At 38.7% G+C, this 17,495-nt stretch overlaps 1 protein-coding gene and 1 long non-coding RNA gene across 12 annotated transcripts in view; one reads left to right on the top strand and one right to left on the bottom strand.

The window, feature by feature from the left end:
• LOC134679131 (uncharacterized) overlaps window positions 1-17,495 on the bottom strand; it is an 87,588-nt gene that overhangs the window by 3,340 nt on the left and 66,753 nt on the right. For 10 of the 11 annotated variants that reach the window (XM_063537992.1, XM_063537990.1, XM_063537985.1 and 7 more), the window contains 7 exons: window positions 13,369-13,490; window positions 11,820-12,031; window positions 10,899-11,254; window positions 8,013-8,105; window positions 4,359-4,510; window positions 3,947-4,081; window positions 1,317-1,605 (listed from right to left, as the gene is read on the bottom strand). In XM_063537992.1, the coding sequence (XP_063394062.1) occupies window positions 1,317-1,605; window positions 3,947-4,081; window positions 4,359-4,510; window positions 8,013-8,105; window positions 10,899-11,254; window positions 11,820-12,031; window positions 13,369-13,490 (1,359 nt within the window). The remainder of the gene's footprint in view (window positions 1-1,316; window positions 1,606-3,946; window positions 4,082-4,358; window positions 4,511-8,012; window positions 8,106-10,898; window positions 11,255-11,819; window positions 12,032-13,368; window positions 13,491-17,495) is intronic. The other variant, XM_063537989.1, reaches the window with a different exon arrangement.
• Window positions 15,971-17,136, top strand: LOC134678588 (uncharacterized). The gene is made up of 2 exons (XR_010100208.1): window positions 15,971-16,626; window positions 16,946-17,136. It is a non-coding gene; the product is annotated as an uncharacterized LOC134678588 (long non-coding RNA).

The following is a 17,495-nucleotide window of genomic DNA, read 5'->3' as shown; positions in this document are numbered from 1 at the left end:
CTGCGCGTAATTCGCCTATTAATAGTTATCAGTTTTCTAACAGCGTCTATGTTTTCTTGGGTCCTGCTCATAATGGGTCGGCCCGGTCTTTCGTCGTCGTCTAAATTATAGTTGCCTCTTTGAAATTCCTTTTACCACCTGAATACGGTAGAAAGGGAAGGGCACTCTTTACCAAAGGCACCGAACATTTCCTCGTGGCACTCTTGGTAAGATAATCCACGTTTGAAATTATAATAGAAAATCACTCTGTACTCGCGGTTACCAAGACAAGCCATTTTCACAATTGTTTCGATCTATTTAACGAATATCACTGCTGGCAGGCTCAACAAACACATCATGTAAGAACTTGTAATTAGTGGCAGATAACCATACGCTCAGGCATACATGTCAAAGCTTGTTAGATTCCTTCCATTGCAAGACTTATGGAACAGCCTACGTATAAACTACTATTTTATTTAGGTTTGTCAGATCGGGTTTTCTTAATTTTTTTGCCTGTTAGAAGGTACATCATCACATTTAAATATTTTATGCGTAGGGCTACTGTCATCTCTTAGCTAAATGACACAACCTGGCAGGTCAATTTAACAATCAATGATCATTTCTAATTTTAGATTTGAATAGACCGTAATTACGCATAACCATTCCAACCCACAAGCATCTATCATTATAATTATACCTTTATCTTCTGTCAACATTGTCAACCATAACGGTCGTTCCTTTATATGAGATTTCAGTGGGCTGCAAAGTTTATGCGCAAACACGTCCAGTAATCATAGAAATACAGTCGGCGCAATAACCTAATGTATATTTATTTGTAAATGTCACAATATATCTACAACCTATTTTTATGTCCATCATAAACAACATTTCGCGTTTTCCGCCGATTTTCCTCATTAGTAAGCAGTGATGATGACACCATCGTTCTCTATTACTTGTTTATTCCTACTTAATGAGCAAATTAGCCGGTACAAACGTTTTACGTGACTCAACGGCAAGAAATGAGTTTTTTTTTTAACCTTTTGAACGCCACGCGTATAGTGCGCGTCATCGTGAACCTTGCTGGAATGCACGAAGGTTGACTTTGGGCTGTAGCCGCGCTCGTCAGTTGCCGTCATTGACGGTCAAAAGGTTAATTAGTTCGAAAGACTTTATGATGTAATTAGTATAATTTACGACCGATCCAACATTTTAATTGTCTAATAACATAAATTATATATGGGTATATATTTTATTAATAATAATTCGTAGTGGAAGAATTCGTGTACCTAAGAGTAACGACCATCAGCAAAATTTTCTCTGATATGGTAGAGGAGTACCTTTGAAGGGCTGCGGCGTGACGTCATCGGTGACGTTGTAGAAGTCGCTGGCACTGAGGCGGTCGCCGGCGGGCGCGGTCACGGACTCCGTGTCGCGCGAGCGCAGCGTCACGTCCTCGGATGGGTCGGGCGACATGGGCCGCGGCTTCTTGTCGCGCCGCGGCGACTCGGGGTGTGCGGGCGCCGAGCGCCGCGCCGGCGCCGAGTACATGCGCGCGTAGTCGTTCGGCCGCGGCATTATGTACGTGTAGCCCTCGCGGCGCAGCGTCTCGTCGGGACGGGTGCCGGACTGTCACAACGATTACAAATTATTAATTATCTCTACATAAGTAATTAAGTGACTTCAGGGAAAATGATAACCCTTATTTTTTATTATTTTAGTTAAAAAGAAAACAGTACGTCATATACCAGTATGTATACACTTTGCATAAAATATACTGTCAACTTTTCCCCACAGGATTATTTAAACACTTCTGAGAGATGCATGACCCATTTATCCTCGTAATTCCCCGCGTTGTACAAGTATGTGCAAGTACAAATTAAATTCGAGTTTTAAACTCTTATAGAAATAAAAGTTTCAAATTTACAAGCGCAAAATTTTGACTAGGATCTAACCAGGCTATATAGCCTAACTACGCCATAGTAACATCCACAAGCCAACAACAAGGTGCGATTAACATTTTCTGGGCATAGTTCGATTTATTGCCGGGAAATGTGAGTCTCTTCGAATAAATTACTAAAACTTTACTATAATTAGGAATATAATATATGTGACTGGGAGAGCATTTTACGACTACATTAGTGCGGCCTCGAAAAAGATTGAAAATGTCTCTTCGGCCAGAAGATTTTTCTTCAAAATACCATGAAATGTTTTAATTTTAACTATTTATGACATAGTTTACTTACAAATTTTCTATCGATTTAACTACAGTAGAGTCCGGTTAGTACGACTTCGCATATAACAACCAACCGCTTATAGCGACGTAAGTATAAGCACTTGTTTGGTTTTAGTACAAGCTACTATGAAAGTACAACCGTTTATTACGACTCCGCTTATAACGACCGACCGCTTTTAACGACGGAAATTGACACAAAATCCGTCCGTCAAGTCCGGTTACAACGACGAGCGATGTAGTTTTTACAAATAAATTATGGGTAAGAAGCTTACTCCGTCTCGCGCACCCAACTTCCCTCCCCCTTTTGCCTATACGGACCAAGATGAAATAATCATGTGACTTTTCGTAAACTTGCAAACTAAATAAAACCCAATTAAATTCCCCATATTCAATTAAGCTTAAACTTCACATACATAATTATGTAAGTTGGGTAACAATGCAATATTTTAGTAGGTACCCTCGAGCTGATCTGATGATGGACACAGGAGGTGGCCATCGGAACTGTGTGATAAAAAAACGTCATCTTGATTAGATCCCCAAGAATTACGACTTTATTTTACGGGATTCGAGTAATTTGCGGATGACGAGTGAGTACGCGTATCTTGAAAAGTGGCTTCTTCTAACTAAACACACAAGTCTCTCCATTTTGACAAGGTGTCGTAAGTATTACGACTCGTAACGTAATACTAACGTAAAAAAATATTTTAAAAGAAATGTTTTCTTTTTTCTTTGATTGTCGCATAAGTATTAATAAATACAAAATTATGTAATTATTTTGACTAAAAAAATATATTAAAACTGGCAGTTCGTTTTGTACGACGTCCGGTTAGTACGACGTAATATCAGCGGTCCCTTGGGCGTCGTTATAACCGGACTCTACTGTATATGTTATAATTGTTATAAAGCCGAAAATGTTTCCCTGTTGACCGTAAACTTGTGAGTCATTTGCATAGCCTGATGCGTAAAAGTGAACGAACGGAAGTTGTATCACACCTACATAGTTCAATGGTCTAAAATAAAATATGAGCAAATAGTACAAACGATTCTAAATAAGTCGTTGTCAGACTACTATGATTATTTATAAGTATTACGGGGCCATGAATTCTTGATTTTAATTATACTTACTTAAAAAGGCATTCATAAAAAAATATTAAAATTAATATATTTTAAGTGTTTTGACCATTTGATATTACTTTAGCCACTATTATATTCAAATCATATACTTCATAATTCACAGGAAGTGTGAATGAAAACCAACGTAACTTTTACATCCCTAAAGGTCATAATGCTCAGAGCATAATGGTCTGGTTTCCTAGGATAGCGCTGCCGTCATATAGCTTCATACAAATACTACGACATCCATATTTAGCCGTATTATTTAGTATGGAGTCGTCGGCTATATGACGGCACCGCTATCCTAGGAAAACCGATCTTAAGACAGCATAGTTTTTGGAGGCAAATGAAGGCTTAAATTATCCAATGACATGTTATCATGTAAGTTGAATGTTATAATAAATGTTTGTCGGCATAACACCCATAAAAACTGGGTATCTTTGAACGTTTGTCTGCGACTTTACCCGCAATCGAACTGGGAATCACCCTCAGAATACAAAATGTTCTGCTATATTCCAGGAAATAACTTTACTTGCGTGAAATAGTCGTAATTAAATGTTCTACATCCTCCCAATCACCTACGTCGCCACCGCTGTCCGACCCGCTCGTTGTCATACATACCGGGAAGGTGCCGCCGAGGTAGACGTCGTAGGTGGGCGCCCCCAGCATGGCGGGGAGCGCCTCGAGCCGGCGCTCTGTGCCGGGCGTCAGCACCGAGTCACCACCGCTCTCGGGCTCACTTCTGTTCCCGCCGTTCTGTCAAAATACGACACACTTTAAACGTCTGGTACACCGAAATGTACTCTAATATATTTACTCATTTGAACTCTGTTGACTCCAGCGATTGATAATAAATTAACTCCGCTAACAATGAACGGCCGCCAAACATATTTTCTGTGCTACTAACTGGGCGCTTGACCAATACCTAGGCTTTTACTGTATAAGTGTTGTGTTCTTAATAGCGAAATAGTGAAGGTACCTATCGCGAGATCAGAATATCAACGAAGGTCGGGGTAAGATCCACCGTCCATACCTTGGGTATAAGGAGAGGAAGTTTCCGCCCGCACGAGCGCAGGCGCGCGTTGTGCACGCGCAGGCCGGCGGGCGGCGAGCTCTCCGCGCCACGCTCCGCCTCCGCGCCCGTCGTCGCTCCCGCTTCCTCTCGGCCGTTCCGGCTTTGACTCTCTGTGAACAATATATTCATCTTGTATACTACTTCTAAAAGTAATGTTTTTTGGTTTTAGGTGTTACAAGCACAGCTTTTTTAACTTGTAGGTTTTTCTAAAAATCTCGTGCTCTTATGAATTGACTTGTAGTGTACGTGACATGGTATGAGCTTCTGAAATAGTGAGTATAAGGACCGATGTTATATATGCACAAGAATATATGTTTATTTTTATTCCAAGTATGAAATAGGTGTAGTGAAAACACATCACACAATAGTCTGAAAGGTTCCACTCACTCAAGGCTGATCCGCATGCTCATGATATATTTTAAATTGAGTGAATCACATTAAAAAGAAGGAATGAAAAAGTGTAAAGATAAATAAGAGCTTTAGCCATACAACACAAAAAAAATAGGCAACATAATAGTGGCCTTTAAAAGAAGCGCATAAGTAATTAAAAATGTATGAAGTAACATTATTGCCTACATTTAAATAAGATTTAATTTATCTTAAATGTGTTTTAAATTCGTTTAACGTATGTTAGAAGAAAACAATACCATTGTGATAAACAGTCCCTTAGTCTGCCAAGATGCTAAGTAACTGGCAGTCAGGTATATCGAGATGTAAACATTTATGAACTCATAGCTCGCGGATCGCTTCATAAATTTTGATCGTATCTACAAAAATAAATTTCCCTATAGTAAAAAAAAAAACATTGAAATCATTGAAAGGTAAAAGATATTCTAAGGAGGAGGATTCATTAATATGGATTTACTTATTTTATAACCACATTATTAGAGCTAAATGTGTAGTTAAAAGTAATAGTACATTACTACAGAGGCCGGGACGAAAGGGGTTGCCGGCCGAAGACATATAGACGGCAGAGCGAAGCGAGGCCGGATAGGTCTGAGCGCGGGCAACCCCATTTCCCGCCGAGGTATGTATAGTGCTTTTCTCAAACATGCAATGAAATAAATAAAATAAAAAATCCACGAAACCCAAGTTTTATTTATAGGAAAAACTAAAAGTAAACTACACCCAAAATATAACCAACACGTACCTATATCATTATCACGCGTATGTTTTACACGAGTCGTGTATTTTTACTACCCGTATATTTTCATGTATACATCTTTGATTTTTTCGCCTTGTATCCGTCTGACTGTCGTTTTCGTCACATAAGTTTACATAGTCTTTCATGTTGATATCATGTTTCACATACATCGTTGCTTTATGCATGGACTAAATAAGTATAATTTCCACAGTGTTGACGAATTTGTAGTTACATTCATTTAAAATATGCCACAAAACGGTTTCTAATAAACTGTAAGCGATTTTTCTTAGTTTCTCAAATAATAAAATTGCTATAATATACACATACTTCGTCTTTGACTTGGCGGTAGAGGCAGCAAGTTATTTAAAATCAAATCTGCTTACGCTGCCAATTCCACCTACGATTACAAATAATATTAATTTCATTATTTCGTCGGAACTCATATTAAAGTCAAAAAATCAACAACGCACCATAAATCCAATAAAACAGAATGAATATTTTTCAACTATACCTCCATAACAATTTAAAAAATATAACTACGCGTGTTTGAGTAGACCTTTTTACCGCTAACGTTTAGATGAAATATTTTAAATGTTTTTATTTGTGTAGTTAAATTTATAATTTAAAATTAGAGAATGTATTATTTATTAAGTTCATGTTGATTTTATACAAATAAAACTGCAAATTATAGCAAACATTGTTTTTTGTTTTTTTTTATAGGCGTAGTGGCAGAGTGTCATTACGAACCATAAAGCAAATACTGCATCTAGTTTTTTTTAATGGATGAATGCCACGACCACGATGCTGTGTCACAAATATCTGTGAACTGAAAATTAAAAAAGAGGACTTTGCCGGCCTAGGCCTGCAAGATGTGTATGAAATTCCATTAACGACCTTTTGTCCTAGCCGCACCTGAAACGTCATACTTCGCAGCCTATTATAAGGAACATAACATCAATATTTCATTGCATGTTTGAGAAAAATAAATTTGTCCATAAAACGTGATTTATGAATGCGTGAGTATTAAATAACGTTAGAAGCGCTATGTCGTAATCGTAGCTTATAGAGAAACTCCCGCGTGTACTTTTCAATGAAACGTGTGAACTAAATGATAAGATAAGCAATAGCTTATCAATATATACCTAACTATTAATGTAGAATGAGAACGTGACGCCAGTTCTAAGGAGCTACATTTCGTCATCTACTTCGAAAAAACTCGTATCTTATTCTGTCAATCAAAATAAAAATGTGGTAACTATGTATGGGATGCATACAGAGTTTTGAGTAGCAGTGTGAGATACGATTTTTTTTTAAAGTAGTGCCGATTTTTTTGTATAAGGCTAAATAGGTACGAGTAGCAATACACTCGTATTTTTTAAAACGATAAATAAGCGGAACACAAACTAACCAGAAGTATATACTTATAATAATAATCAAACATTCCGAAGACAATTTTGATAAATAACCAACAATAGATCGATTCATCAGAGATGGCGCTAATAAAACAACTATTAAATAAAAGAAAATATTGAACGCCTACGCTACATATAGCGCTATATACGAGTATATAAAAACATAATTTTGGAAAAGAGCTGATACTCTTCAAACTGCTGGATCATTTTTTTATCAAATATAGCAAAGAAACTCGCTATCAGCTGTCACGTAAAAAAACCGCATCGAAATTGGTTCATCCGTTTGAGAGCTACGAAGTCACAGACAGACATTGGCGTCAAACATATGACACCCCCATTTTGCGTCGTGGGTTAAAAACTATAACTTCTTTCCGAAATAAATTAATTGATTTTTTTACAACTTACGGCGAAAGCTGTAATCTCCATACAGTTTTAACCGTAAAAAGCAAAATTGTACCGAAATGACAGCTGTCACCGTACCCACGCTATATATATTTAAAATACTATAATTACTATAAATAAATAAATCATAATATGTGTGCCCTTCTATCATATCAATATCATTATCAACATACTATACATGTACAAATTTTGACCTATGTACCTACACGCGTGGATACTTGCGCGTTAGTTTTGTTTGATGTAACAAACATGTTTACCGAACTTAATATAAGAAACGTAGTTTTGATAATAGCATTAGGTGCTCAGATGACTCTCTCCCGGCAGTTTAAGGATTATCTAGGTAAATAGGGCAGGGATTGGGCAGGTACCAAAAACAGCAATAACATAGGTGTACTAAAGGTTGGTCCCGATGGTCGTGCGTTCAAATAGCCACTTCCGATCAAAGCACGGTTAAAGATTAAATCGGTCAAGCACGTGATTACAAACCAATTTTAAGCTTACGGAGCAAATAAAAAAAAACACCTAAATTGCTAATCATTAAAAGGGTGTATAATAATAATGTGTCCCTTTTGTATGATGCTAATGTTAGATAATATGCATTGAAAATGTCTGAGTGAACAAGCAAAAGCCTTGTGTACAGCAGCGTACACGCACCGGCGGCCAGCGGGGAGAACCTGTCGCAGAAGGAACGGAAGGCGCGCCGCAGACGAGCGGCCACCCCTTCTGCCCGCGGCGACTGACTGGGCCCTTTAAAAAAACACATTGCGAGTCACTCCCAAACTTCCTAATCGAGACCACTGGGTTTCCTCGTTCAGCTGGTTCTTTGGGATTTTACCAGTAATACGTACGAAATAAATCTTAGCGCGAATTTAATTCATCATTTTGTTCCTACCCATTATATCCCTACGACATTAGGGCGTCATACTTTATGTTACGTTTATATTGTCTTCGTCTGTCTTATCTAAAATAAATATGAGAAGACAGATTGGTGCATGAGAAATAAGTATTAGAGACAAATGAGACAATCAAGATAGGTCAGCAGTAATGATCTAACATCATAAGTACCTGTACCTACCGGTGCGTTGGTATGACGTAGCACCCGTGAGAATACCGCTTGAGAATGAGCTAAGCAATGCATCACAACTGAGTTCTTGGAACATCGTGGCAGTACTCACATGTGTATGATTGTACTACGTAATATTGACAATACTACTGAAAAGTATACTTTGTCGTTTACCATAACGACGAGATTTGCTTAATTGTGTCTTTATAGTTTTTATACGAATAACCTGTCAAAGGGTCCTTATGGCAATCGACCATGTGGGACTTTTTGCTTCTTTAAAACCCAAGTCAATGAATATTAATGATCACTTGCGTAATGTATTTTTTAATTTACTCTATCCTGTTTTTTGTCCATTATTAGGTGCGGTTTATATGTTGCGTTGACTCCACTATCTTAAATTGTTGATACCTGTAATTATTCTTGGTAGGTCTTTAATAAAATGAATTGCCGAGAGTATATGTCACGAGTGTCACGACAAGTTTTACCGTTCTGTCCTACTACTCATTTTGGTTCTTCTACCGATTGTTTTTTAGGGTTCCGTACCCAAATGGTAAAACGGGACCCTATTACTAAGACTTCGCTGTCCGTCCGTCCGTCGGTCCGTCCGTCTGTCTGTCACCAGGCTGTATCTCACGAACCGTGATAGCTAGACAGTTGAAATTTTCACAGATGATGTATTTCTGTTGCCGCTATAACAACAAATACTAAAAACAGAATAAAATAAAGATTTAAGTGGGGCTCCCATACAGAAAACGTGATTTTTGACCAAAGTTAAGCAACGTCGGGCGTGGTCAGTACTTGGATGGGTGACCGTTTTTTTTTTGCATTATTTTCCGTTTTTTTTTGCTTTATGGTACGGAACCCTTCCGACTCGCACTTGCCCGGTTTTTTTTATTTCTGAAGTCGTTATCTTATCTAGCAGGAGGGCAGGGTTAGAAAACCTTTTGGTAATGAATGAGGTGTTTACTCCAGTTGAGCCATACTCCGAAATCAAAAAGTTTGCTGGATAACATTACCATAACATCTAGAATTTAAATAGTATTATACGTGTTAACATTAATGACTTCAAGAGGCATATTAGCAGAGATAATAACAAGAACTGTCACACGAAGCCGGTGGGATCCCTACTGCTTCACGGTAATAGACCACCCACGTCGCTAGTCGCAACACGATAGTCTACACCTACAGCATAGTTGGCTGTTGGCTACATCTAATTCCACCAAACGATAGCTCAGCTAAATGTTGAGAAGATAAATACCTTGTATATTTTCAATAAACCCTTTTTAAATAGCAGTTTGTACACTTACGAGTATTGAAATTGAAAGTGACATAAATCCGAAACTTGAAAAACGTTACCACGTTTTATTTACATACCCTACTGGGTATGTAAATAGAATTAGGATTAGGAGGGAGTTGTCAAAGGCTAACGCTGATGTAATTATTTAAAAAGAAATTAATTCATAGTCTTGACATTCTAGAAGGTACCCTTTGTTTGGACACGTGTATATGTATATGCGCGGTGGTCTGATGACTTATGATGACATAACTATATACTTCAACATTGCGTCTTTAACTTTATTTACGACGTATGAACGGCGGTTTAGTTCTACATATATGTCCTGCTTATGGATTATTGGAAACCTCTACATGGACAACTACGACCAAGTTTTGTCGCGTGGGACTGCTCAATCCTTGGCGTTTACTATTCGTGGTGACGTCACTTACCCGCCTAAGCAGGCAGACAAATACATACATATTTAGATGCATTTAATAGGTAACATAATCGGTGAAACCGTTTTTGATTTTTCCCTTTTTGTAAACAGAAAAATATAGTTCATTCAAGTTCATTCAAGGCTGCCTATATTATTGTGACGGACGGGTAACAAAGGAATCCTACACTGATTTTTTTGGTTTGTTACGGTTCCAATTTTGATAGTTAAAAACCTGTACTCGTTTTTTACAATGAACATCAAATTTGTTTTTATTTTCATTCAACTATCAAATAAATTACATTGTTCAGTAGTAAAGGTTTTCCTCAGTTTTTATCAATTCGGGTAGTACCTATTCTAATTTCACACACGCAATGGAACAACCAGGTGGCACGTTCTTAGCGCCGTTTACGCTGTATTACGATTATTATCAAATCTTATCGTATTTAAGATAAAATACTACTACCAAATGCATAATGTAATGTATCTTTAACATTGCGCAGTAAAAGGAAATTTATCTTCAAGCTTATTGCGTGAAATTACTGATAGGTTGGAATTATCAGAAAAAGTAGCACACACTACTCGTATCAACATGCGAAACCAAATCCTTCGTTTTGTAATTGAAAGTCTAAATGGCTCTCACGTGGACTATGTATGTATGTAGTTGTTTAAGAATTAACTGATTCAATCATTTATTTACATAACTAGATAAGAGTGTGGTAGTGACAATGAAACTTTTCCATAATAACAATTGATCGTTGCACTAACCTGAGTCAGCTGCGATTTCAGCAACGGCCGCGCAGAACGTGTCAAAGTCTACAGGGTCGACGGCAGCGGGCAGGCTCCTCTCGGCGACGTCCCGCGGCACCCGCGTCGCCTCCTGCAGCGCGTCGACGGCGCGCTGGCGCGGCAGCTTGGCGCTCCGGCCTCCCGCCGCGTCGTACAGCCGCCGCAGGCGGTGGATGTAGTTCCCGATGTTGTGGCGCGGGTGTGTCAGGTTCCGCCCTCGGAGCACCTCGCCGGCGCTGTCGAGCGCCGACGAAATGTCATGGAAAGTGGGCAAACCTCTCCTCTCTACGGCTTCTTTTAATGTCGCACGCGCTCGCGATAGCTCAATGTACTCTCTGAAAAGAATGGTAAATAATTAAGACCGTCCGGCTTCGCTCGTACAGTTCCCCTCTCTGCGGATTGATATTTCAATATTTCACATAAAGAAAAAAATATGAACACAATCATTATCAAACACTCGCATTGTCATTCCGCTCTATCGCAAACAAACATGCAGCGATATCAAAGTCAACTCGCACAGCTCTGAAATATTTGCTCGCTTGCTTATTTTGTCAATCAATCCAACCAACACAAACACAGTAGGTACCCACCATTAAACGTGGCAACATTCTGTAAGCAACTTCACGTATACCTTTACTAACAAGAAACATGGCTTGCTAAAAGGATCAAAAGCTAACGTTTTTATAAGTTATGTATATTTAGTAAATGCCATATTTTTTACTAAGGGAAGACTGGTAAAGATGCTTAAAGAAGGTACCTAATGTTGTCACGGTTGGCGTTACCTACACAAATTAAAAACAAATGTACCAAAAAATTTAAGTAGTGGTAAATAAAGTCCATCATCTCATCGATGTAGTGGCACACTTAAAATAAGGAGGCAGGTAAGAATGGTAAACTGACTCATCAGTGATAGCCTCCTGGGCGATCTTCTGGTGGCGCGAGTAGGGGCGCATGACGAGTAGCAGCAGCTTGGGCGTGGCGGCGATGAGCGCCGCCTCGACGCTGGCCGCGATGGCGCGCGTCTCGCTGTCCAGCACGAACAGCAGCGCGCGCGCGTCCGACTTAGCGCGGTGCTCGCGCTCCATTAGCTCCGTCGACCAGTTCTCCACTTGCTGGTAACCAAAAATTTTTTGTCTACAGGGCTTGCCGTAACCGTGCTAAGTAGAAACTAACCCCCTTATTCATAAACGTTTACTAAACTTGACAAGCCGCCGCCTTGCAGACGTATTGGTATGACGGAAAGGGACAAACGATTATTATCGGCTTGTCAACTTTAGTAAACGTTTATGAATAAGGGGGTAAGTGAATATCTGAACTCACGGACGACGAGCAATTGTTGCACGAACGACTTTTCCCGACTATATACGAGTACCATATAGACCTGATTATTCAATCTGCTTAGGTACTACTTAATTTTCTCAATCTGTCTAGTTTTGTACTTCAATACAAAATGAATACAAAAATGCAGTAAATTGCTCAATCTCACTGTTCTGTTCACTGTTTGGTATTCAGAGTACATGGAAAAGAACAAAACTTTAACTCACTTTGAGAAACTAGGTTTATTTGAATGCATTGATGCCGTCGATAGTGAAGGATTCACGGCAAAACGATCATTATTTCTTCAAGGTTAATGTATATCTAGAGGAAATGAAATAAAGACGTACTTACCTATGATATTTTGTAGCTTTTTACAATGACAATATAGAAGACTGTCTAGATTTTAAATGCCCAAATTTCTTGTGTTATTAAACTATGCCGGATATCGACAAAATCAAAGTGGATAATGAAAAACCTGCCAAGGCAATCGACTATGTAAAAATGGTATCGGTTCCTGCCCTTATAGGGCGTCCAGCAGAATTGGGCGAGTGTCGTAATGCGCAGTTCTATATTTGTTAAAAACAACTCATAGAACCATAGGCTTAAAGGTCAATGAAATCGATCACCAAAGTTTCATTATAAATTATAAACCTTGCCTTATTTAGGCTTGACTAGATTCTGTTTATCGCGTATCGAATTTTAATAAATAAGTAAGTATAAATGCATCTGGATGCTCTAAACTAAACTAAAGGTATTGCTAGAATGGGCATAGTGGAATATAATATTCAAATTATTGAAAATTATATGATTTATGATATGTATTATATCAATTCTCTTAAATGCTAAGAGTTTTGGTCACTTGATTTTAGTGCACAATTAAGTAATCAAAAGTTGACACATTCTCAATAAAAAATAATTGTACGAATCACTATTTATGGTCTATCACGTAAGACTGTCTCTTGCACTTGTTAGGAATGGATGGTTCCGAAGACAGTCGATAAAAGCTCGACCATATTAGTCGCAATCTGTATAACGGTATCCCAGTTATGGGCCAAAAACACGAAGATCAATTTATAGCTCATATTAAGTTTGTTAATGAAATGTGCAAGCAACATGAAGTGATTAAACTTACGGGGTTGAAGTACGTGATGCCCATCTTTTTCAGTTTAGGTATAGCGATCTCTTTCCGCCAGGTTGTGGGGTTGCAGGACCCTCCGAGGAACACTTCGCAGTCCAGCGACGACGCCTCGCTGCCTGCGCAATATACCACATTAGTCACTTATTCCATGCCAAATTAACAAATTGCCTAATAGTAAGCAGTGAAATAGATAGGTTTTGTTTCAATAAATATCGTAACGTTTGTCTCATATTGAACAGACAGTTTCCATACCGTCCTAGCGCCTTCATTGTACCTAAACAGGACTTGAGTACAAGAAAGTAAAGATGAACAGCTGACCCTATTTGTAGAGATGGGTACGAGGCACGCAAAAGAAATACAGTTAATTGTTAACAATTGTAGTGCGGTCCGGCACGCAATCGCGCGTGAGCCCGAACCGCAGCAGTAAGCAACCAATGATCAGCGCTTCGCACGACACGGACAACCTTAAACGAGACCCATTACCGTTTAATACGAAACCAATCACCATCGTTGATCAATGCTGGACTTTCAAATGGAAATATAAATGAGCCAACCAACTGGGGCAAGTTTACGTGGAGCTGCAGGAAGAGAATGAAGGACAGTACACCTTGATTCTAAAGCATCGCGGTCAGGGCAGGTGAGCGGTGTGCCGGTTCGTTCAACCTGCCCACTCATCGTTCATGATTGATGAGCATCGACTGCGTGGGCTGCAAATTGTCGGCGGTTCGTACGAACGCGCGCCTACTTTCGAATAGATGACTCGATAAGAACGCATAAAGTGCTCTCAAACTATGAAGCCAGCTTTCTTATGTTCCAAATTAGGCCACGAACAGAATTAAGATAATAATGATGACGGTGATATTGTGTAGTTGCCAGTACACATCTGAAGAGATTAAAATAGACACCTATGGCACAGACCACGTGTTGAATGTAGCACACCTACTCTAACTTATAGACCAAAATGTGTCAGCAACTGAAAGATACAAATCAATCTAACTAGACAAATATTTGGCACCAGTCTATTATATTAAATATTCGCTTTGGTTATTATATTTTTATTGGCAATAGGATATCTGGTTATTGATTGACTAATAGAGTCTTTGGCTCTGTTCTGTCGTACTGTTAAGATCTGCATTTGCACGTGTGCGTACATAAACAACAACAAATATTTTTTTATGGTATCTACTACTTACGAATTACGTATGTACATCCTTTAAAACTTAAATAATAATAGTAACTTGTAAAATATTAATATCAATTGATAAATTTCAACTAAGGAACATAACATCAACTCGGAAATCAAATCATTCACGAATGGCGCCACTTTCAAAATAAAAACAAACAAGCGACTGAACTGATCATTTTTTTATTTTGCGCTGTTCCGACTAGGATATCCATGTACTGGCAAAACTTCACAAAGAAATAACGCGATTTAATACGAGATCTGCTCAGATACATCACTTTGTAACACAGCATAAGAGATGGAACAATTATGTAGGCGGAGAAATGTTTTGTTTATTTCTGAAATGCGGGAGCGGTTATTTACGCGCGGAGCGGTAGCGAATTGCATCTGTCGTAGTACACTAGGACTTGTTTTGGTATCTTATAAAAAATAGGAAGCAAAACGCACAAGGCACGATCATGGTGGTTGGCGGCATGGCTGCGGCTGATCGTCGGGCAGCGGCATTCGCACCGTGCGCGCTCTCCACCGTCGGACGGTCGGCGGCCAACTGAACGCCACTTCTCGCCGTTTCTACACATCAACTGCTAGCCAATTCCGCATTTTAAAATATTCCGTTATATCTAAAGCTCCATAAAGACAACCATTGTATTGATTAAATACAAGCTCATCTACAAAACCAGTTATAGGTTACCTTGTCTTAACGACACTTTGCGTTACATATAGGCGTGAATACGGTGATGACTAAACTTATGGAGGCTTGGATACATTTCGCGACGTTATTGTTGTTGAAAGCGGACTGATACCAAAGTTTCAATACAAATTGAATTGCACGTACATATTATAATATTTTATTTTATTTTACTGAAGAGACATTGAAATGTGACTGGACAAAAAAATAAAAATATACTTATTAAAAAACAGATCTCAATTTCTTATAAGAATACTGTCCATGTAGCTAATAAAACTCTCCTATTATGTCTATAAAAATGAATAAAATACATACAACTTAAATCATTTTCGAAAAATTTATTTATGCAAAAGAAGCAAATACGAAGATTTATAATAATTATGATATTGATAGTATTATTCACAAGGAAACCAGAGTGTTCTCCTACAGAATCGAAATGAGGTCAAAATACTGTAGTACGGTATAAGTGACATTGTACCGGGTGATAAGGAAGCTGACGCGCGTTGTTTTCGCAATATTTCTATGTGTAGCGTAAACGGCAATGAACGGTCTGTTTTGCGATGTCCGACGTCCAAATCCGTGGGCGCGCGTCGCAGGGCGCTGCTGCGGCGCATCGCCACGACACTTCCGTACTCCGATTATAGTCCGTGCGGAAGAGCCTAGAGGCCACGCCGCGCCGGTTCTCAAACCTTTAGCGACACATTACTGCATATAGGTACATCAGCACCTCTAGCACATCTTGCATCCGCGACTTAGACCGCGACTCGAGTCGCCATTCCCGCGGCTGTCAAATCTGTCGATTTCCGTAGCATAACTTGTACCCGCGACTGCAACAGCCGCGTAGAGAACTCAAAGTCGCGGCGCGACTCGTCAGTGTTACCCGGCGAAATCAAAGTCTAAACAAATCGATATTTGCAAGTGGCAACACTGAATCGGAAACCAGGGATGCGCTAAATCATTCGTTCTTTGGTGGTAAAAAATCTAGTTTTTTGTCGATGGTTAAGTTTTTCCTGTCAAAGTCAAAGAACTTTCAAATTTTGTCAGCATTTAATTATGGGAAAAAATATGAAAAAATGTAAGTAATAGAGCCTTATATAATTAATATTGATAATATTCCTTAAAATATATATTGTTTAAAAATTTCTGTTTAATAAACCTTTTAAATAAAATATTTTTGTAAGTAACTATAATAATGGAATTGCTATTATTGGGTTTGTTCTCATATTCCTGTTGTAAATAGTGTTTTTCTTTTTCAGAATAAGTTCAGCATTATCCTAGACACGATTGATATCCCAGCACCCAAAGGAAAATATTATTAACAGGAACGTGCCAACGGGACCCGAAGTGGAGATTCAGGAAAAGAAACACACTAGGCAAGCTTGTAGGTTTCAAACGCGGAGCTGTCCGCTTTTCTAAATTAACTAAGATGTGAGAACCGCTTTAGCTTTAAGAACACCACCGACGAAGTGAACTATTAATAATAACCCTAATGGTTATGGCGTACCTATCTAAGCTGCCACAGTAACTCTCAAATAAGTTTCATATAGTTTTTCTTGTGCCAATAATGGATGGCATGTGTGTGTACTGTGTACCTAACTGTTTATGATGTGACAAATTGATATGAGAAGCTTATTTCATAGTCCTCGATGAAGTCATGACCATATTTTATTGTCTTGTTTATAAACCAATTTTCTTTCCAGGGTGATATTTAATTGTCCTACGCCGCATGTCGAAGAAAAAGGAAGAGAGAAAATACTTTTCAAGGGTAATAAAGAAGATTCTTACAATTTCTCTATAGTGGTTCTAGATGTTAATATATATTAGGTTTAATAATAAGAAGTCGAATATTGCAAGAATATATAAGGCAAAGCATGTATACTATTAATTTAAATATTGTTTTTTTTCTCTCCTGTATTTTTACCTGAAAAGAAACAAAAATAAAGTAGGTAGGTAAGTACCTAGAACTCCTAGAAGCCATGATTAATTAGCTCCCCAAGGCCCACTTCATACCTAATGCTGACAGCAACTTATCATAGCATGATCGTATCAGGCCCTGTCAAACATGAAGTGAAACATCTAGAACACGGGTTTGATCTAGAGGAGTTTCAATATGGTAGACCATATATTATGATAACCGTACCTATGCTACCTACGCAGACTATGACATGAGCGTAATAACTCCTTCAAAATATTGTTGGTCGGCTCGGTCCAGTCACGTCACGGTATGGTGTTGTCAGGGGACGGAATGGT

This window comes from Cydia fagiglandana, chromosome Z, assembly GCF_963556715.1.
Source record: "Cydia fagiglandana chromosome Z, ilCydFagi1.1, whole genome shotgun sequence".
NCBI classification, from domain to species: Eukaryota; Metazoa; Arthropoda; class Insecta; order Lepidoptera; family Tortricidae; genus Cydia; species Cydia fagiglandana.
The sequence above is the reverse complement of the archived record's forward strand: the minus strand, read 5'-3'. Positions and strand labels throughout refer to the sequence as shown.